At 36.6% G+C, this 22,066-nt stretch overlaps 3 protein-coding genes across 5 annotated transcripts in view; 2 read left to right on the top strand and 1 right to left on the bottom strand.

Moving 5' to 3' along the window:
* LOC112319923 (olfactory receptor 8H1) overlaps positions 1-10,376 on the top strand; it is a 96,988-nt gene extending 86,612 nt beyond the window's left edge. Inside the window, exons 1-2 of one of the 2 annotated variants that reach the window (XM_024577346.3) lie at positions 8,457-8,729; positions 9,386-10,376. In XM_024577346.3, coding sequence (XP_024433114.2) covers positions 9,429-10,376 — 948 coding nt within the window. In that variant the 5' untranslated portion in view covers positions 8,457-8,729; positions 9,386-9,428. Of the gene's footprint in view, positions 1-8,456; positions 8,730-9,385 lie in introns of those variants that run through there. The other variant, XM_053924656.1, reaches the window with a different exon arrangement.
* LOC128780941 (olfactory receptor 8H1-like) lies at positions 2,074-4,858 on the top strand. 2 transcript variants are annotated; one of them, XM_053924665.1, is made up of 2 exons: positions 2,074-2,302; positions 3,141-4,858. In XM_053924665.1, exon 2 carries the CDS (start codon positions 3,160-3,162, stop codon positions 4,105-4,107), a length of 948 nt encoding a protein of 315 aa, XP_053780640.1. In that variant the 5' UTR covers positions 2,074-2,302; positions 3,141-3,159; the 3' UTR covers positions 4,108-4,858. The 2 variants fall into 2 exon arrangements, with proteins under 2 accessions (XP_053780640.1, XP_053780639.1); XM_053924664.1 differs by having other exon boundaries at positions 3,118-4,858.
* A 6,326-nt stretch (positions 10,377-16,702) lies between the features above and the next one.
* LOC112319947 (olfactory receptor 5T2-like) lies at positions 16,703-20,804 on the bottom strand. The gene is made up of 2 exons (XM_024577340.3): positions 20,721-20,804; positions 16,703-17,847 (listed from the first exon to the last, which is right to left on the bottom strand). The coding sequence occupies exon 2, from the start codon at positions 17,657-17,659 to the stop codon at positions 16,703-16,705; it is 957 nt and encodes a 318-aa protein (XP_024433108.2). The 5' UTR covers positions 17,660-17,847; positions 20,721-20,804.
* Positions 20,805-22,066: the final 1,262 nt, after the last annotated feature.

The raw sequence follows: 22,066 nt of genomic DNA, 5'->3' as shown, positions 1-22,066 counted from the left end.
TTTTTTATATTTTACCAATTCAAAAGAATCAGCTGAGTGTCCATCAGCAGATGAATGGATAAAATATCGAGGGTAATTTACACTGTGGAATACTACTTGGCCATAAAAAGGAAATTTTTACCTTTGGGACAGCATGGATGGATCTGGAGAACATTATAGCAAGTGAAATAAGCCAGTCAGAGAAAAACAAATCCCATAGGATTTCACGTACATGTGGAATCTAATGACCTAATTGAACTAACAAGCAAAATAGAGACAGATTCGTAGATAGTGAAGAAGTTGACCACTGTCTTGGGTTTTTGGGTGGAGGCATTGAGCCAAAAGGACAAAGGGCCCTTGGACAAGACAACAGTGTGGTGAGTGCTGGGGAGGGGGGGGTAGAATGGAAGAGGGTGTAGGAAAGATAAATGGTAATGGAAAAAAACAATAAATAATGACCTATTTAAAAAGCGGATCTTTACCCAACCAAAAATTAACTTCTGAATGTCTGGAGTATTGACAGACTTCCCTATAAAAGTTCCCTTTAATAGATGTTTAAAAATCCTCACCAAAGTGTTTGTTTATTGATTTTAGAAGAGAGGCAGGGAACGACAGAACAAGAGAGAGGAATATCAATGTGACATAGAAACATCTACTGGTTGCCTCTTATATGTGCCCCGACTGTGGATCAAATATGCAACCAATTTTTCTACCCTGACAGGGATTTGAATACAAAACGTTTTGTTGTATGGGATGACAGTCCAACCACCTGAGACCCCTCCTCCAGGGCAGTCAGAGTCACTTTTATATCTGCAGGAAGAATGATTTCACTATGATGAGGTGACCTAATATTCACAAGAATACTTTAAAATTTTTTAGTGTATATCTATCTATCGATGTAACTATTTATCATCTATCTATCTATCTATCTATCTATCTATCTATCTATTAATGAAGGGGAAGGGAAGGAGAAAGAGAAGGAGAGAAACACCAGTGTGTGGTTGCCTCGTATACAACCACTTGGGAATTGAACTGGTGACTGTTTGGTTCACAGGCTGTCACTCAATACCCTGAGACACATCAGCCAGGGCTCAGTGTATATCTTTTCAAATTATTCCTCTGCTTCTACATCTTGGACAAATAATTCTCAATATAATATCTTAGCTTTCTTTCCATATTTTAATTTTTAAGTTCATATATTAGAATACACTTGATTATTTACAGAGTGCAATACATAGTAAAACGAATTGCAGAAGTACTGCTGTGTAGATGAGTGGGGTGATGGCCAAAACAAAATGGGGAGCTGACACTGTATTTTCCTTTGACACCCTGAACCATGTGTCAGCTGAGGACCCATTGAGAGGGAAGTCAGTGATGGGGCACAAGTCCATGCACCAGACAAGACACTGTGGATCTATCACAGGCTGGTGTAACATTGGTCATGGCATATCATGGAATCTTGGTCATGTAATGAGGGCTGGAGGCTAAACATACAGTGCAATAGTAATTATGCAAAACTGTAGATACACACATTTGCATTAATAAAGGTAAAAACATAGGGGGAGTTCATCAAAATGTTCCCACATGTTAGACCTGTTCTCATTTTGTTCTTTGAATTTTGTTGCATTCTAATTATTTTGTAATGAACAGAGATAGTAGGATAGTATCACACATGTAAGCATAATAATGTGTCATTGTGAAAAGTGAATGATTCCATCGTGAGGTTTCAGTTACTGAGCAATTGCAGATGCCTCTATAAATGGCTACTCCACCAACCCAGGTAAAACCTTAGAGGATCACAAAAGAGGATGAAACCAGGTTCTTCCTTGTGTGCCATATAAGGAAAAAGGCAACTATTTCCTTAAAACATGACATAGCTGTATTTAGTCCCTGAGCCTTTGTCTTCGGAAACATGCCAGAAAGGCTTCCTTGGAAACTGGTCTCCAGGGAGGAGCAATGTTGCCTTGTCCTCAATCCCCAGTATATTATGAGGTGCCCTGGAAGATGAACAAAACATCGTCTGCTCCACTTGTGTTCAAAATCGCTGCCTGGATTCCCCTTCAGACACAACTTCCTGACAGATTTTCCGTTTGACCAGTGCCTGAACAAAATTCTAAGTTGTGTTTTTACTTTTTTACCTCAGAATAAAGCAGGATGAATGCTCAAAACTGTACACAGAATTTAACTCAAAGGAAAGAATATAGTATAGAAATCATTGACTTGAATAGTTTTCTTGTTTTATTTGTGAGAAAAGGTTGAGAAATTTCTTGCCTGATAATATTGATAGAAGATTTTTTTATTTCTCCAGTGACTTTGGCTCTTGGTAAGTATTACTCTGAAAATTTAAGAATTTAGTTAAGATGAAATAAAAACAAGGCATGTTACAAAATATATACATAAACATATCACTGAGATCTTACCTAAAAAATACCCAGTTTTGTGAAACATGAATTTTGGAGTTGATGGAATTATAGTCTACAAGCGATGTACTTGCTTTTGAAACATAATTTTTGGAACAAATCCGATTTTGACTGCTCAACTTAGGAAAAAATATCTTCTGTAATTTGATGCTAATGTGTGGTCTATAATTTTCATTCCCTAACGTGATAATTATATTCAATTACTACAAAATAAATTTCAAAGCCAAAGGATAGCAACTGATACATTAAAACTGTTTTTATAATTGTTTATTATATAATATATCAAGTACTTTTTCCTTAAGTTTTTTCAATTATAAACATAAATACAGTATAATGAGCCTGGTTTGGAAGTCACTCTATCTTGGTAGAATGACAGAGCCACCATTTAATAGCTCTGACTCTGAATAAGTTACTTAAATTGTCTGTGCCCTTTAACTCATTATAAAAAATGAGCCTATATGATAGCACCTATGGTACAATGTTCTCATGTGGGGCAAATATGTTAACAAGCAAAACATTTACAACAGTGTCAGGCTTATTATAAAGACAAAAAATGTTAGTTTTTATTATATCATGCCCAAGGTCAATGTATGCACACTTCTGTATTTTGCAATCAAATGAAATTACCCATCATATACTGTAGTCCACTAATTATTATTAATTTTTAGAAATATTAACCTTATATATCAGTGAATATTTATGAACTCGTTCCTGCCAGGTATCACCTTTATTTCTCAACAGTGTGGAGCAGGTGGACAGAATGGGCAGAAGCAATAACACACGTGTGTCTGACTTCATCCTTATGGGGCTGACAGAATCTGAAGACATCCAGCTGGTCCTCTTTATCGTATTTCTCATGATTTACCTGATCAGTGTGCTGGGAAATGCAGGGATGATATTGATCATCCACCTGGATCTCCAGCTTCACACCCCCATGTATTTCTTTCTCAGTCACCTGTCATTTCTTGACCTCAGTTACTCAACAGCCATCACACCTAAAACCTTACAGAACTTACTGACCTCCACGAAGCACATTTCATACATAAGCTCCTTCACTCAAATGTACTTTTTTGTCTTCTTGGGTACCACCGAATGTCTTCTACTCTCCTCAATGGTGTATGACCGCTATGTCGCTAAGTGCAGTCCTCTGCACTACCCCGTTGTTATGTCCAAAAGACTCTGCTGCTGCCTCATAATTGGGGTCTATTTCACTGGCTTCACAAACTCTATGATCAATGTTCTTTCCATGACTACACTGCATTTCTGTGACTCCAATGTAATCCATCACTTCTTCTGTGACACTTCCCCAATCCTAGCCCTGTCCTGCACTGACACACGGGACGTGGAAATCACGATATTCTTTTGTGCGGGCTCTGCTCTAGTGGTATCTCTTATCACAATATCTGTGTCCTACCTGTCCATTCTGGCCACTGTACTGAAAATTGCTTCCACTTCAGGAAAGAGAAAAGCCTTCTCTACATGTGCCTCCCATCTCCTGGGAGTCACCATCTTTTATGGCACTACGATTTTCACGTATTTGAAACCACGGAAGTCCTACACCTTGGGCAAAGATCAAGTGGCTTCTGTTTTTTATACTATGGTGATTCCCATGCTGAATCCACTCATTTACAGTCTTAGGAATAAAGAAGTGAAAAGTGCTCTCATTAGACTCATGCAGAAGAGAGAGGGCTCCAGGCAATTCAAGTAACATCGTTTCTAAACAGTTAACTTTTATCTTCTTTCCTGTGGGGAATTTTTTTGTTCTCTCCAAAAAGCAATGAAATCCTTTCATTTGTTTGTATTTCTGTTGAACCATCCTTTAGTTAATCAAATATAATCTTGGACACCTCAAAAATTATGTCCTTTGAAATTCATATTGTAATTATAAGCCATAAAATATGTGTTAAAAATACGGTCCATTGTTTTTAAGGGCAACTTATCCAGAAAATGAGAAAATATGAATGTCATATTTTAAAATATAACACATAAAGTACCATGCATACTCAATAGCAGAGAATTTATTATGAAACAGGGCTCAGTTTCGGCACACTGATGATAGTTTCAGAAATCATGTCATGTATTATAAGGAGAAGAAATACAGCAGAGTAATGAGGAGCACTGTCTTTGGAGCCAAAGAATTTATGATTTATATTCTACATCTACTCCTCATTTTAGCTGTGAAAGCCTTAATAAATCCGTGAAACTTTGCTGTTTCCATTTCCACAACTGCAGAAGATAATTAATATATCCAGGTCCATACTGTTATAACAAATATTAAATCATTTAAGGTGTTGCTAATAAATGCTGACCATTATCATTAGAAGATTTTGATTCCTGCAATATTTTTAATGCACGACAGCTTTCTCTTAAAGATTATTCAGTTGTGTTTTATAAATTACTTTTGTTTAATCTAATTGACAAACACACAAACAACCAAGGGAAAACTCAGAACAACTATAAAGGACACATGGACAAAACCAAGCTGGGGTGGGATCAGGGGAGGAAAGTGGGGATGGCTGGACTGTGGGGGTAGTAGTTGCGAAAAATGGAGACAACTGTATTTGAACAACAATTAAAATTAAGTGGTTTACAATTTTGGCATCAGTTCCGTATATGTTAGCATTGAGGCAGATTTGGATAACTTTGCAATAAATTAAGGAAATGGAAACCCCTTAATAATTGTTAATGGTTTAGTGTGTTCTAGATCACTGGTTATTAAAGTAGGTATGTGCATCCATTACATATATAAGGAAAATTTATGTCTTTTGGATTTACTTTTTCCAGTTTTCTTACATATTTACATGTTTAACATTTGTCATTGAATTCAAAGATGAATGTATTTTTTGTATATTGGCAAAAAATCAAGACTTCGGTGATTCAGCTCGGGACCTGAAATTTTGTATATTCATCCATTTAAAAATCTTTGTGCGGTGACATATCTTTAGTGGCCACTTTCTAAAATTTTAAATCTTTACATTTTTGTGATGTGGCAATAAAACTCAGTAAACTGCCATTTGATATTCTGTGTATGTTTAATTTATTGCCTTTTCTCAATATGTATAGGTGTCCTGTGCTCGTTAAAATAAATTCTTAAATTAAATTCTTAACTCTTTTTTTTTGTATTCTGCAAGACATGTTGCAAAGCTAAGAATTGATAAATTTCGTGGAAAACTAGAAACTTTACTCAGGTACAATGCTAAAATGTCCTTTATAGTTAAACCTTTTCCTGTACATAATCTGGATTTCTTTTATCTTTATGTGATTTAAGGGTTATTATAAACATATTTTTTCATTTTCCAAGCATAGGTTTTATTGAAAACCACTGTACTGAAGTATACTTGACAAGTAAAATCTGTACATATTTGATGTACGCAATTTGTCGAATTTTCCCAAAAGTATAGACCAATGTATATTAGATAGCCAAGGTTTTACTCCAAAGACTATGGCAGGGTACCACAGAGCCCTTATCTTTGCATCTTGATGAGCAAAAAGTGGGATCACTGGACCAAAAGACAATTCCATCTTTAAGTTTTTGAGGAAACTCCATACTGTTTTCCACAGTACTGCCTAGTCTGCACTCCCACCCACAGTGCACAAGGGATCTCTTGCCCTCACATTGTCACTAACCCTTGTTTGTTGATTTATTGATGATGACCGTTTTGACAGGTGTGAGGTGACATCTCATTACTGTGGTATGAATTTGCATGTCTCTGATGGTTAGTGTCACTGAATATTTTTTCAAATGAATTGTGGGCATCTGGATGTCCTCTTTTGGAGAAGTGTCCATTCAGGCCCTTTGCCTATTTCTTACTTGCATTGTTTGACTTTCTGGTGTTGAGTTGTATAAATTCTCCACATTCTCTGGAGAATAAACCCCTTGTCAGATGTATCATTGGTAAATATGTTATTTTATACTGTTGGTACCCTTTTCATTTGTGGAAGGTTTCTCTTGCTGTACAGGAGCAATTATTACAGTAAAGTGCATCATTATTTTTAAAAGTGAAATTTAATTTTTTTTATTTTACTAATTCAAAAGAATCAGCTGAGTGTCCATCAGTAGATGAATGGATAAAATAACTAGGGTAATTTACACTGTGGAATACTACTTGGCCATAAACAAGGAAACATTTTACCTTTGTGACAGCATGGATGGACCTGGAGAACATTATGGTAAGTGAAATAAGCCAGTCAGAGAAAGACAGATGCCATAGGATGTCACTTACATATGAATCTAATGACCAAACTAAACTAACAAGCAGAATAGAATCATAGATAGAGGAAGTTGACCAGTCTCTTCGTTTTGGGGATTGGAGGCATTGAGCCAAAAAGTCAAAGGACCCATGGACAGGAACAACAGTGTGGTGAGTGCTGGGGAGGGGGTGGGTAGAATGGAAGAGGGAGTAGGGAAGATAAATGGCAATGGAAAAAAACAATAATTAATAACCTATTTATAAAGTGGTTCTTTATCCAACCAAAAATTATCTTCTTAATTTCTGGAGTTTTATCAGACTTCCCTGTAAAAGTTCCCTTTAATAGATGTTTAAAAATCCTCACCAAAGTGTATGTTTATTGATTTTAGAAAGAGAGGCAGGGAACGAAAGAACAAGAGAGAGGAACGTCAATGTGACATAGAAACATCTATTGGTTGCCTCTTATATGTACCCCTACTGGGGATCAAACACACAACCAATCTCTCTGCCCTGACGGGGATTTGAACCCAAAACGTTTTGTTGTATGGGATGACAGTCCAACCACCTGAGACCCCTCCTCCAGGGCAGTCAGTGTCACTTTTATATCTGCAAGAAGCATGATTTCTTTTTCATGAAGTGACCCAATAAACACAAGAATATTTTAAACTTACTTTCAGTATATACGTTTTATTTATTTATTTGTTTATTCATTTATTTTAGAATGAAGGGGAAGGGAGGGAGAAAGAGAAGGAGAGAAAAATCAGTATGTGGTTGACTCTTGCGCACCCCCAACGGGGACCTGGTGACCACCCCAGACATGAGCCCTAGACTGGGAATTGAACTGGTGACTCTTTGTTTCACAAGCTGTCAATCAATCCCTTGAGACACACCAGCCAGGGCTCCATGTATATCTTTTCAAATTATTCCTCTGCTTTTACATGTTTTACAATTAATTCTCTATATAATATCTAGCTTTCTTTCCATATTTTAATTTTTAAGTTCATATATTAGAAAACACTTGATTATGTACAGAGTGAAATAAGTAGTAAACCAAATTGTAGAAGTACTGCTATGTAGATGAGTGGGGTGATGGCCAAAACAAAATGGGGAGCTGACACTGTATTTTCCTTTGACGCCCTGAAACATGTGTCAGCTGAGGACCCATTTAGAGGGAAGTTAGTGATGGGGCACAAGTCCATGCACCAGACAAGACACTGTGGGTTTATCAAAGGCTGATGTAACGTTGCTCATGGTGTTTTGTGGACTCTTGGTCACAAAATGAGGGCTGGTGGGTAAGCATACAGTGTAATAGTAACTATGGAAAACAGTGGATACACACATTTGCATTAACAGAGGGAAAAATAGGGGGGTGGGAGTTCATGAAAATGTTCCCACATGTTAGACTTGTTCTCATTTTGTTCTTTGACTTTTGTTGCATTCTAATTATTTTGTAATGAACAGAGATAGTACGATAGTGTTACACATGTAAACATAAAAATGTGTCATTGTGAAAAGTGAATGATTCCATCCTGAGGTTTCAGTTACAGAGCAGTTGCAGATGTCTCTATAAATGCCTCCTCCACCAACACAGTTAAAAACTTAAAGGATCACAAAAGAGGATGAAACCAGGTTCTTCCTTGTGTGCCATATGAGGAAAAAGCTACTATTTCCTTAAAACATGACACAGCTGCATCTAGTCCCTGAGCCTTTGTCCTAAGAAACATGCCAGAAAAGCTTCCTTGGAAACTGGTCTCCAGGGAGGAGCAATGTTGCCTTGTCCTCAATCCTCAGTATATTATGAGGTGCCCTGGAAGACAGACATGACATAGTCTGCTCCACTTGTGTTCACAATCGCTGCCTGGATTCCCCTTCAGATGCAACTTCCTGGCAGATTTTCCGTTTGACCAGGACCTTTTCAAAATTCTAAGTTGAGTTTTCTCTCTTTACTTAAGAATAAAGCAGGATGAATGCTCAAAACTGTGCACAGAATTTAACTCAAAGGAAAGAATATAGTATAGAAATTGTTGACTCGAATAGTTTTCTTGTCTTATTTGTGAGAAAAGCTTGAGAAATTTCTTGCCTGATAATATTGATAGAAGTTTTTTTTTTTTTTTTATTTCTCCAGTGACTTTGGCTCTTGGTAAGTATTACTCTGAAAATTTAAGAATTTAGTTAAGATGAAATAAAAACAAGGCATGTTACAAAATATATACATAAACATATCACTGAGATCTTACCCTAAGAAATGCCCGGTTTTGTGGAACCAGAATTATGTAGTTGATGGAATTATGGTTTGCAAGCAATATACATGCTTTTGAAACATAATTTTTGGAACAAATCCGATTTCGAATGCTCAACTCAGGAAAACATATCTTTGTAATTTGATAATAAGGTGGTTTAATTTTCATTCCCTAACGTGATAATTATATTCAATTACTACAAAATAAATTTCAAAGCCAAAGGATAGCAAATGATGCATTAAAACTGTTTTTATAATTGTTTATTATACAATATACCAAGTACTTTTTCCTTAAGTTTTTTCAATTATAAACATAAATACAGTATAATGAGCCTGGTTTGGAAGTCACTCTATTTGGTAGAATGACAGAGCCACCATTTAATAGCTCGGACTCTGAATAAATTACTTAAATTGTCTGTGCCCTTTAACTTATTTTAAAAAATGAGCCTATATGATAGCATCTATGGTGTAATGTTCTGTAGTCCACTACTTATTATTAATTTTTAGAAATATTAATCTAACATATAAGTCAACATTTGTGAACTCTTTCCTGCCAGGTTATCACCTTTATTTCTCAGCAGTGTGGAGCAGTTGGGCAGAATGGGCAGAAGCAATAACACACGTGTGTCTGACTTCATCCTTATGGGGCTGACAGAATCTGAAGACATCCAGCTGGTCCTCTTCATGGTATTTCTCATGATTTACCTCATGAGTGTGCTGGGAAACGCAGGGATGATATTGATGATCCACCTGGATCTCCAGCTTCACACCCCCATGTATTTCTTCCTCAGTCACCTGTCACTTCTTGACCTCAGTTACTCAACAGCCATCACACCTAAAACCTTACAGAACTTACTGACCTCCACGAAGCACATTTCATACATAAACTGCTTCACCCAAATGTACTTTTTTGTCTTCTTGGGTGCCACTGAATGTTTTCTTCTCTCCTCAATGGCCTATGACCGCTATGTCGCTATCTGCAATCCTCTGCGCTACCCCGTTGTTATGTCCAAAAGACTCTGCTGCTCCCTCGTCCTTGGGTCCTATTGCATTGGCTTTACAAACTCTATGATCAATGTTCTTTGCATGAGCACACTGCATTTCTGTGACTCCAATGTAATCCATCACTTTTTCTGTGACACTTCCCCAATCCTAGCCCTGTCCTGCACTGACACACAGGATGTGGAGATCATGATATTCATTTTTGCTGGCTCTACTCTAATGCTATCTCTTATCACAATATCTGTGTCCTACCTGTCCATTCTGGCCACTGTACTGAAAATTACTTCCACTTCAGGAAAGAGAAAAGCCTTCTCTACATGTGCCTCCCATCTCCTGGGAGTCACCATCTTTTATTGCACGATGATTTTTACATATTTGAAACCACGGAAGTCCTACACCTTGGGCAAAGATCAAGTGGCTTCTGTTTTTTATACTATTGTGATTCCCATGCTGAATCCACTCATTTACAGTCTTAGGAATAAAGAAGTGAAAAGTGCTCTCATTAGACTCATGCAGAAGAGAGAGGACTCCAGGCAATTAAAGTAACATCTTTTCTAAACAGTTAACTTTTCTTTCCTGTGGGGTATTCTCTTGTTCTCTGTAAAAAGCAATGAAGTCCTTTCATTTGGTTGCATTTCTGTTTTAACTTCTTTACTTAAACAAATGTAATCTTGGATATTTCCAGAAATATGTCTTTTGAAATTCATCTTGTTATGAATTTCAATGTTAAAAAATCATTGCCAATCTCCTGGTATTTATAGGTTTGTTGTGGTCATTAAAAATGCATTATTAAATTAAATTCTTAGCTCCTTTGTTTTATATTCTACAAGACTCGTTGTAAAGCTAAGAATTGATAAGTTTTGGGACAACTAAAAGGTAGGATGCTAAAATTTCCTATATTTTGAACCTTTTCCTGTACATACTCTGGAATTTCTGTTTTAAATTTTCTTGATATTTAATAGTTATTTAAAAACATTTGTTTAATTTTTGAAATATTTGGGGTTTTTTTGAAAACCACTTGAATGAATTTGCTTGACACGTAAAATCTGTACCTATCTGATATATGCATGTTTTGAATTTCCCTGCAAGTACAGATCAAATATACATTCGCCATTTTCAAATGTTTCCCCATAAGGCTGCAGCATGGGTCAAGACAGCCCCTATCCGTGCATCTGTAGAAGCACGAGAGTTACCCCTTTTTAGTTTTTGCCAGTAAGATGGGTATACACTTTCTTTTTTTTTTTTACATATAAGGAATTCATGTTTTCATACCAAAAGATGAAAGGGTGCTTTAAGAAGACTTAACAATTCCATCCTACACCAGGAAGTTTTTTTTTTTTTAGTTCAGAAAGTATATTTTAGCTTTTTTAAAAAATATATTTATTGATTATGCTATTACAGTTGTCCCATTTCCACCCCTTCACTCCACTCCATCCTGCCCACTCTCTCCCTCCCACATTCCCCCTCTAAAGTTCATACACTTTCAAGAACAACCAAGTGTGTGGGACTAGCCAGGTTATGTGGACATTTTAACTATGTTCATTCTTCCAATCCATGATCACAGAAGGTCTTTCCATTTCATTGTGTCTTCTGCCATCTGTTTTAGTGTTGCTTTGTTGTTTTCAGTATGGACAGGTCCTTCACATCTTTTAAGAAGTTTATTCTTATGTATTTTGTTCTTTCTGTTGCGTTTGCAGACGGATTTGTTTTTAAACTGAAAGCAACAAATGAACAAACATGACATGCAAAAGAACAAAACTCATAGACAGACAGTCATATAGTGATTGTCAAAGCGAAGGGGGTTGGGAGGTCGTGAAGGGGTCAAGGGGGTCAAACATATGGTGATGAAAGATTTGAGTTTGGGTGGTGGGCACACAATGCAATATGCTGACGATGTATCATTGGATTGTACACTTGAAACCTATGTAATCTTACTAGTGTTGTCACCCTAATACATTTAATATAAAAATAATAAAAATACTTTCAGGGCAAAAAAAAAGGAGCCTCATAGCCTGTTGCTCTTTGAGGGATTAGGACATAAAACACAAGACTTTTAGATCAATAGCAAAGGGCATTATTACTCAGAGCAAAAGTAATAGCCACAGTTCATATTCACACCAGTTCCCCAACCTTCCCAGGGCCCATGAGTGTGATGCAGGTGGGTCTAGATGGATGAAGGCACACACAGTGGGCTGCATTAGAGGAGAGGACCGCTCAGTTTTGGGGACCACTTTTATGATAAGCAGATTCATGTCTATTCTTTGTTTACAGGAACATTACCTCATCGCTAGTGGCAGCTCACTGCAAAAACACCCTTGAGATGTAGTGCAGGTACACAGCACTTAGGACTTTGTGTTTCCGGTATGCCCAGCGGGAAGATCTAGGGGCACTCGGGCCTCACGGCACATTGCCACACCCGGTAGAATAACGTGTGTTAGCTGATAAACCCCTTCTGTTTTGCGTGGTGTGTCTTCCACTTCCTGTTAGCTTTCTTCACACTGGTGAATTTTTAAAAAAGTAAATTTATTGTGGTGATGTTGGTTAACAAAATTACACAGGTTCAGTTGTACAATTAATTCTATGATACATCATCTATATTGCATTGTGTGTTTGCCAACCCAAGTCGAATCTTCTTTCATCATTAAATTTGACTTTCTGTTAAGCTTTTGTAACTAGCTATATATTTTTATTCAATTACAGAATTTTTATGTCTTTGAAGTTTGTATTGCTTCTTTGTAAAATGATATTTGACTATTCTTTCTGAATATTTTTTAAACGTTTAAAGTACAGACTCCTTTTTAGAAGGTAAAAGTTTAATTTTTTTTACTAATACAAAACAGCTAAATTATTTAATCTTTTTACTATGCATTATTTTTCTGTATTTATTTTTTTAAATTCCCTTATATGGCAATGTCATTTAAAAATATGACTTATTTTTGCCCTGGCTGGTGTGGCTCAATGGATTGAGCCTCAGACTGTGAACCAAAGTGTTGCCAGCTCGATTACCAGTCAGGGCACATGCCTGGGTTGCAGGCCACATCTCCAGTAGGGGGCGCTCAAGTAGAAACCACATAATAATGTTTCTCTCCCTGTCTTTCTCCCTCCCTTCCCCTCTCTAAAAATAAATAAATAAAATCTTTTTAAAAAGTATGACTTATTTTTGTTCTAATATCCATTTGATCTAGGCTCTATATTCACAGCTATCATGATTTGTTTTTGTTTGCAATTAGAGACAAGCATTTGATGAGCATTTCTTTTGTTTAATAATATGATTTTATAGCTCATCTCTCATCTCATGGAAGCATTATGTCGTTTCATATATTTATGGGCTCTTTTTATTTTCCATGTATTTTTTGTAAAATATGTTTTCACCTTTCTATGTCCATTTCTATGATTAGGAAATGTGTCTTCACAGATTGTGTTGGCAAAGATGATGAACTAATTCTAAGAGATGTAGATAACACTTAAGGTGAGGAAAAGCTAGTTAACTTTAAATTATAATTAAATTAAAGTATTTTAGCCTCTTTACAATGCAGTTTAGAAATAATGTACATAAAGTTATTACACATTTGTACTGTATCTACAGGCAACGTGATTTAGGCTGTTCACATTTGCCTGTAATATCCTTGTTATGTTAGTTCACATTATAGTTTATGTAAGATGCAGTCTTAAGTAATTTAAGACATAATCATCTTTTTTACGATGTCATGCCAAAATGCTATTTAATATAAATACGATAAAAAATGAGACAAGAGTAAAACATGCCAAAATTATGAACAGCTGTTTATTTCAAAATAACTGATAGACATTATGGTAGTGATATATTTTGATGAGCATTTAGCATGTGCCAGATAATATCCAAAAGGCTTTAGATACAAAGGTAACAGAGTTTATGTTCACAAGCCAACTTTCAGTTGTTAGGTGCTAGCAATATCCAAACGTTTATCTCATATAAGGAAAACCACCTTTTTACTTGTTCAGACAAAGACTTAAGAATTGAAACAACAATTTAAAAAATAAAAAGTAAATAAAAAATTAAATAAAAAACACCATTCAAAAAAAGAATGTTCCTGGAATATTCCATTTATCTCATACATCTTATATCCAATTCATCAGCATATTTACTTTGATTCTAATTACAGAATATATTTGGAGTCTTGAGTATTTCTCAACACTTTTTCTGCTGTGTACCTCCCCACCCCCAACAATGAAACATCTTCTCAGGTTTAGGATTGTTCCTGCATCCTCCCAGCTTGTCCCTATATATTTTGGCCTTATCCCACTTGAATTTATTCTAGAGCCAGAGTGATACTTTTAAACAGTAAGTTGGTTCATATCACTTTCTTCAACAAGAAATACATGAACTGATAGTTGTCAGAGGGGGAGGGGGTTGAAGGCTGGATGAGAACGGTGAAGGGATTGAGAAGAACAAACGGGTAGTTACAGAGCGGTAACACACACAAACGCAGAGCACAGCACAGGGAATGCAGTCAGTAATGCTGTGAGAAGTGTGTGTGCGCTCAGTGGGTACGTGGAGCAGCAAGACACTTTGCTGTGCATCTGAAACCATGGCAGGATAATATGGAATGTAAACTGCAATTGAAAAATAAAAAAATTAAAAAGACACAATTGTGGGAAAAAATCATAATCAGCATATCAGACCTCACTAAGAAGAGACATTTAAAAGATGGAATTGCATGAATAGCATGCTTAGGTAATTCTAAACATGAGAACAATTGCAAAAAAATTGTTGGGGGGAATATATTGTGAAAAGAGATGCTCTGTGTTTATACTGCTGAGGTGTTATTTAAACATAATAATCCCACTTTAAAGATATAACCTAAGAACCCTGACACACCAATTCAAAAGAACCTATGTATCCCAATGTTCATAGCAGCACAATTTACAATAGCCAAGTGCTGGAAGCAACCTGAGTGCCTATCAGTAAATGAGTGGATAAAAAAACTATGGTACATTTACACAATGGAATACTACACAGCAGAAAGAAAGGAGGAGCTCCTACCCTTCGTGACAGCATGCACAGAACTGGAGAGCATTATACCAAGTGAAGTAATCCAGGTGGTGACAGACAAATACCATATGATCTCACCTGAAAGTGGAACCTAATTGACAAAACAAACAAGCAAGCAAAATATAACCAGAGTCACTGAAATAAAGAACAAACTGACAGTAACCAGAGGGGAGGGAGGAGGGAGACAACAGGGAAGAGAAGGGGAAAGGTCGTCAAGGAAGATGTATGAAGGACACATGGAAGAAGCCAAAGGGGGATAGGATGGAGGGTGGGAGGTGGGGATGGGTGGGGTGGGGAGGAGTGGTGAGGGGAAAATGGAGACAACTGTACTTCAACAACAATAAAAAAGAAGAAATACTCATAGTTCTATGTTCTAAGGAATTTTTTTTGGTTTGAAATAAAAATGTTTTCAAGCAATAGAAATAAATAATAATAGTAATAATTATAGTAGAAAGAAGGAATAAAGGAAGGAAAAAATAAAGAAGGAAGGACCCATGCCACTTAAAATTGTTCTTGAAGGACGCATGTGCTTGCAATGAAAGTGAGGCCTATGGGCTGAAGCAGGGCCGAACATGAGCACAGCAGGCACACTTTCCTGTATCTTATCTCCTGGGCGCAGGGACTGAAGAGTGGGAGCATCTGCAGGGGCATCACAGGGTGGGAGGGGTCAGAGTAAAACAGAACCAGAGCTGAGTCAGGACCAGGCCTCTAGGGAGAAGCATCAAGATGAGCTGGGGCTCAGTTGTGGGAAGAGTTCCATCTGCAAGCCAAGTGTACCTTACCCTCCAAATTGTGCTTGTCTTTTGTCATGTTTGAGTTTAAGTGTGATCTTCTATTCTCTGTATATTGTGAGAAATGCACGAATGGATTTTGGTTGTGCTTTTGATGAAATAATAAAAGGCAGTGAAATGCACCATCACAGAAAGCATGGTAACAACACCAAGAATTCACAAACATTGCCTGTGGTCTCCAAAGCACTGGCTGCACTTAGATTGCTGCTAATGCATGGACCTGAGGAAGGAGCAGAGTGCTTTCACCTGGAGCCAGACACCAATGATTTCATGGAAACTGGTATGAGAACAGGTGAGCTACAGTTTTGGTGTCAATTAGCTGGTATTTGCTCAAGCTTGTTAGATATAATCATAAAGTTACTTATAATTGCAACCTGGAATCCTATCTAATTCAAGTTGTATTGACATGAAAGAGAATATTATTCATTTTAAAGAAAAGATTTCACGTATGTGAGACTATATATATATCAGCATTCATATGTTGAAATCCTAACACCTATACTGTAGAGTGTGACTGCATGTATTTGGAAATAAGGGCTTAGTGAAGGTTATTACATTAAAATGAGGTCCTCTGGGTGGACCCTAATCCAACAGGACTGGTATCTTTATAAGTGGAGGATATTAGGACACAGACACTATGAAACAAAAGAAGTGAAGACACAGGGAGAAGATGGCTATGTACAAGCCAAGTAGAAAAGCCTCAGAAGAAATCAACCTTGTCTTTAACTGACCTCACACTTCTCAATTATAGAACACTAAGAAATAAATTTCTATTGTATAAACCACTAACTAGTCTGTTGTACAGTATTACATCAGCTCTGACAAAAAAATACAATCACTATCAGCATATGTGTAAATATACATATTTCTGTGTGTATGTATCTGAGAATGAACAGTTCTTCTGCACAGGGAAACTGCACAGTTGGAGGTATGGTTCTTATCTCTATATAAAAAGGTCTAAGAAGAATAGATACTAATACACTAATAAAAACATTTTTATTATATTTTTTGATATAAAGACAACAAACATCATTCTTAATTCATTTCAACTAATGATTAGGGTAAAAATGTAGTTTATTGATAAACCCATTTTTCCCAAACACTCTTTTCATTGCCTCTTTCACATCTTTGTTCCTCAGACTGTAGATGATGGGATTCAGCATGGGAATCATGATGCTGTAAAATGTTGACACAATCATGTCATGGTCCAAGGCATAGCTGGAACTTGGTCTCACATACATGAAGAGGATGGTTCCATGATAAACTGACACTCCAGTTAGGTGAGAGCCACAAGTAGAGAATGCTTTTCTCCTCCCCTCAGCAGAACGCATCCTCAGAATGGCCAACAGGATGAAGCCATAGGAGATCAGGACAATCAGGATAGTGATGATCTCAATGGAGCCCACAAAGTAGAAGAGTAGAAGCTGGTTTGTGTGAGTGTCAGAACAGGAAATAGCAAGGAGAGGAGGGATGTCACAAAAGACATGTCTGATTTCATTGGAGGCACAGAAGGATAGGCTAAATGTGGCCACTGTGTGTATAGAAGCATTCAAAATCCCACCGACATAGGAAGCAATGATGAGTGGTATATAGACTCTGGGTGACATGCTGACTATGTACAGCAGAGGGTTGTAGATTGCCACGTAGCGATCATAAGCCATTGCAGCCAAGAGGAAGCATTCTGTGGTCCCAAAAGTAACACCAAGAAACATCTGTGTTGCACATCCAAGGCGTGAAATGACTTTATTCTGTGACAGAAAGTCTACTAACATATTTGGTGTAATTACTGAGGAAAAGCAGGCATCTACGGATGATAACACACTCAGAAAATAGTACATGGGGTTGTGGAGCCGGGAATCCCCAATGACCAATACAATCAGCCCTAAATTTCCCATCAGGGTGAACAGATAAGTTGCTAGGAACAGATAGAATAAGACAATCTGCAGTTCTAGATCATCTGTGAAGCCCTTCAGTACAAAGGTAGTAACTTCAGTGGCATTCTTCATGTTGAAACCTCATGAAACAAACTTGAAGATATTCAAAAAATTGTAACTCATGTTGTTGTGACCAAATGACCAATATTATGACTCAAAATGACCTGTATCTTCATATTTATTTCTTTTCAGTGAATAATTTCTCAGCTGCAGCTCAGGAGCCAGGACCATGGCCGAGGGTCAAAGGTTGATGTTGCTCACTACAGAATCAAATGGAAAATTTGAGTTTGGACTCACAGGCTCAACTCATGTTATTTACAAAACCTTGAATGAAACAGTTAATTTACCCATGAACTTTGTTAGTTGTTTTCCTACTAAGTCACATTAAAACACAAGTAAACAATTGAAAACCACTTCCTTATGACATTAAATTTTATCTCAAAAGAAAATAAATACTGAAGCTAAAATATATTAAAATTAAATTTTAAAATAACTTCAAATATAAAATGTGTTGAATTAGATGTGTTTGACACACTAACAACCTAATGAATTATAATATTTTATGAGTTAATCTCTTTAAAAATTTTCCAATTTTATTAGGTTATTGAATAAAAATAATCAAGATTTTTTAAGAACATAGATTATGATTTAATATAAAATTATATGAGTTTATGTTCATTCAATCTGGTTTTAGAATGCTTAACATTATATTCTCCTAGTTGGGCAAATATTTGGTCATTTGTATTATTTTTGGGAACCTAAATTCTTGATAGTATGTGTTTTTCTACACTCTTAAAATTCTGTGGTGTAAGAGGGAGAATTATAAGCAAAAATAAGAGATATAATTTATCTTTCAGATTATTACACTTGATTGATTTTATGTTGTTGATTTGGGATTCAGTAAAATAACAAGTAGGTAAAAGTAGCAATTAAGTTCATAAAGATCAGTAATTAAAAATATAATGAACAGTGAGAAATAATCATTGCACCTAGACAGAAAATTTAATATTTAAGAATAAATAAACAGCAAGGAATCAGTTAAACGTTACAGAAAAAAAACTTTCTTGCATGGTCCAAAGGTTATTTAAATGAGGGATAAAAGTGGTAATAGAATCTGAATTGAAAGTTTCATTTTTAGCCCATAGTATAACATTCATTGGAGGATATGTTTTGTTCAGTTAGTTATCATAGTCATTTATGTAATTTTAATCCACCCACAGAAAATTTGAGTCAGTTTTAGGGCACATAATCTGCTGCTATATTTTGTACATTATTTTAATTCATCATGCAAGTCAAGCTCCAGTTTCAATACTTTAACACGATCCCATCAGTGAGAGGGGAGCCATTTGGATCAGAAATGGAGTATAAAGCACATATTAATGACCTTCTGGGAAAGACAAAGTAAGGATTACATAAAAGAATTGTCAATATCAGGAGAAAACATTTTTTTAAGAGGGAGAGAAACACCAATGTGTGAGAAATACATTGATCAGTTGCCTCTTGCATGGCCCCAACTGGGGACCCAGCCCACAACCCAGGCATGTGCTCTGACTAGGATTCAAATGGGAGACCTTTCAGTTCACAGGCTGGCACCCAGCCCACTGAGCCACACCAGCCATGGCAGAAGAAAACATTTTCATAGAATTATTGGGAAGATTAAAAGCAGAGAAAACAGAAGCTACTTATACAAAATGTTGGAGAAGGCAGAATTTAGGTTGAATCCTATGTATTGGAAATAAAAGTTACTACATGACAAATTAGCACTTAAACCACTTATTCTAATAAACTGCACATATTTGAGCTGCTCTAACAATAAAATGCTTTTAAATATTATATTGTTTCATTAAAAACATCTTAATAGATTGGAAAAACCCCCGATACATTTTTTTTTATTTATGGAATGCCATGGGAAGGATGACATGGCAGTTGATCAAAGAGATTTTGTAGGAAGGTCAGAACAAAAATGATAGACGTAACAAAACACACTTTGATAAATGTGAGGCAGTCAATCTGTGTTGTAATGCAGTTAGAAATCACAAGAAAAAGCTCCACCCCAATACAGCTCTTTTCATCAGTTCCACGAATCACCAGGTACAAGGAAAATGACATATTATCTGGAATCTGAAAGGGTGTGCTCAGCTTCCTAATTAAAGATCATGAGTGATGTTAGGCTTCCCCCCCCAAATTTACTCTTCTTTAAATAGCTATAAATTTAAATTGCAGAGAAGATGCAATAATGCACAGTTGGCAGACTAATTAAACATGTAAAACAATGTAGATTAAAGCAACTTCTTTTCAATGTCAATTTTGGTATAAATTTAAGATGCACATAAAGTGAACTCTTGTCATCCCATGCACTTATTTTTGAAAGGTAGCAAACATTGGGCCTCAGCACCAATGTGACTCCATTATGGAAAAACATAGTTGACCAGAGCCTTTAGCTAGATATTTTGTTTTTTATCTACATGTAATATATTCATTTAGTGCAAATTATTTTGCACTTGACCATTTTTTCTATCTGATTAAATCCAAGGAGTTATATTACCTTTTTTAGGTTTAAAAATTTGTTTACATGATTATTTTTTAATTGTATTTACTCCATTACCATTTATCCCCCATACCGTGTTCCACTTGGACCATCCCCTGCCACACCCTGCAATTGCCACTACGTTGCCTGAGTCTTGCTTTTCCGCCGTGCGTTCTTTAAGTGTCGGATTAGAAAATAAACAGCCTGTGCTAGTTGTACCATGTGCTGGTAACAAAATAAACACACAGACACAGGTCACCGTGATCCCATCTGCCACATTGCAGTGGGCTGCATTTTGCACTGACTAAATAAGATTATGAAAAATTACCATCTTAAATATTTCTGTTACATTTCTCTTACAACCGTCATTTCTGTTAGATGGGTATGGCTAAAATTTATTAGGACATATTGCAAGGACTCAGAGTTTTAAAGAGAAAATGACAGTATCTTAAAAGATTTAGTAACATAGAATCAACCTTTATTAATTAAGGTCCACACACTTTCAAAAACATGACATTAATAGTGGGCAGAATACTACGAAATCCTGGGCTCAGTATTGAGGCATGGAGCTTGCACAGGGGGAGAGGAATGACAGCAGCCACTTACCGAGCTGTGGGACAGGACTTCTGCACACGCAGCTGATCTCACCTGCGTAGCATGAGAAGGTGCCAGGGCCTGAGTCAATCCTAGTCGCCCTCAGGGTGCAGGCACTCTTCACTGCCCCCTGTATGCCGTGGCTTCATTCTGCCACTGAGCTCCCCACTCCCCGACCCCACACACAGAAATACTCAAGGCATGGCCTTGATGTAGTATTCAGAGTTTTTAAGCTATTAAGACTAGTGAAACTTTATGAAATAAGTAGTGATCTGAAGTGACTTCTACATTACATAACTAGCAAAATAAATCTAAAAAAAATATTATTATTTTCCTCATTATATGAAAATAACCCCAGATAACTGAATAGCTCAAATGTTTTCTTGCCCTCTGTTGATAAACCCATTGTTTGTTTTACTTTGTGCTCGCCTCTTTAAAAAATAAAAACAATGAAAATATGCACTCTATTGGGAACATTCTCATTTTGCCTGGAAAAATAAAATCAATATTTTCTATTTTTTTGTTTAATTGTATTTCAATTCTTAGGCTCTGCAATAATCAGACTGTGATGAATTCACCTATGCAATAGGCAATAACTAAAGGGTTTAGTACTGGAGATTTCATAACAGGTATATGACTTTGTAATTTTAAGTCCCGCCTATTAAAATATTCTGCCTATTTTCTGAAACTGTCTCTTACCTGTAGAACAGCAGATGCATGTTTAGGTACATTATAAATATGGTTTATTTAGATTGCTTATATCAACTTATTCAACTTTGATAAAACCCACAGGAGACGCCCCAAGGGGAATACACCCCAATTACCTTCTGGCTTAAAATAGCAACATGATAATTTATTCAATAACAAAAAGTAACAGGCCGGGAGTAATGTACTACATGATGATATTTAGAAAATGAATAAAGTTATTTTATTTCTTTTGATCAATTAATAGATATACACACAAACCATAAACATGATGGGTATACCTCAGACCAGAATAGAAAAATTGGACATAGGTAAGGAGGGAGGCCCACTAAAAGTTTTATTTTTGTTTAGCTTTCCAGAAGTGCCTCACCCTTACTCAGGCTCAATCAGAGTGTCAGGGAAGGACAGTGAGAGACTGACCTAGTGTGAGAGGTCCCTGAGGATCTCTGAGGCAGGCGCCTCATGCTCCTGTTAAGGTCAGGGCTTCACCTGGAGGAAAAAAGTGCTGAGAAGAGTATCAGTTGGGTAGGGCAGGTATAGCAGGCAGGTGAGGTTTCAGCAGGAAGGGAGCTTCTGAAATACGTAGGAGACTCAGAAAGTTGTTACATGTCTTCTTGGAGAAATGTCTGTTCAGGTCCTCTGCCCAATTTTAA

The sequence above is a fragment of the Desmodus rotundus genome, chromosome 5, assembly GCF_022682495.2.
Source record: "Desmodus rotundus isolate HL8 chromosome 5, HLdesRot8A.1, whole genome shotgun sequence".
NCBI lineage: Eukaryota > Metazoa > Chordata > Mammalia > Chiroptera > Phyllostomidae > Desmodus > Desmodus rotundus.
This window is presented reverse-complemented; position numbering and strand designations above follow the sequence as displayed.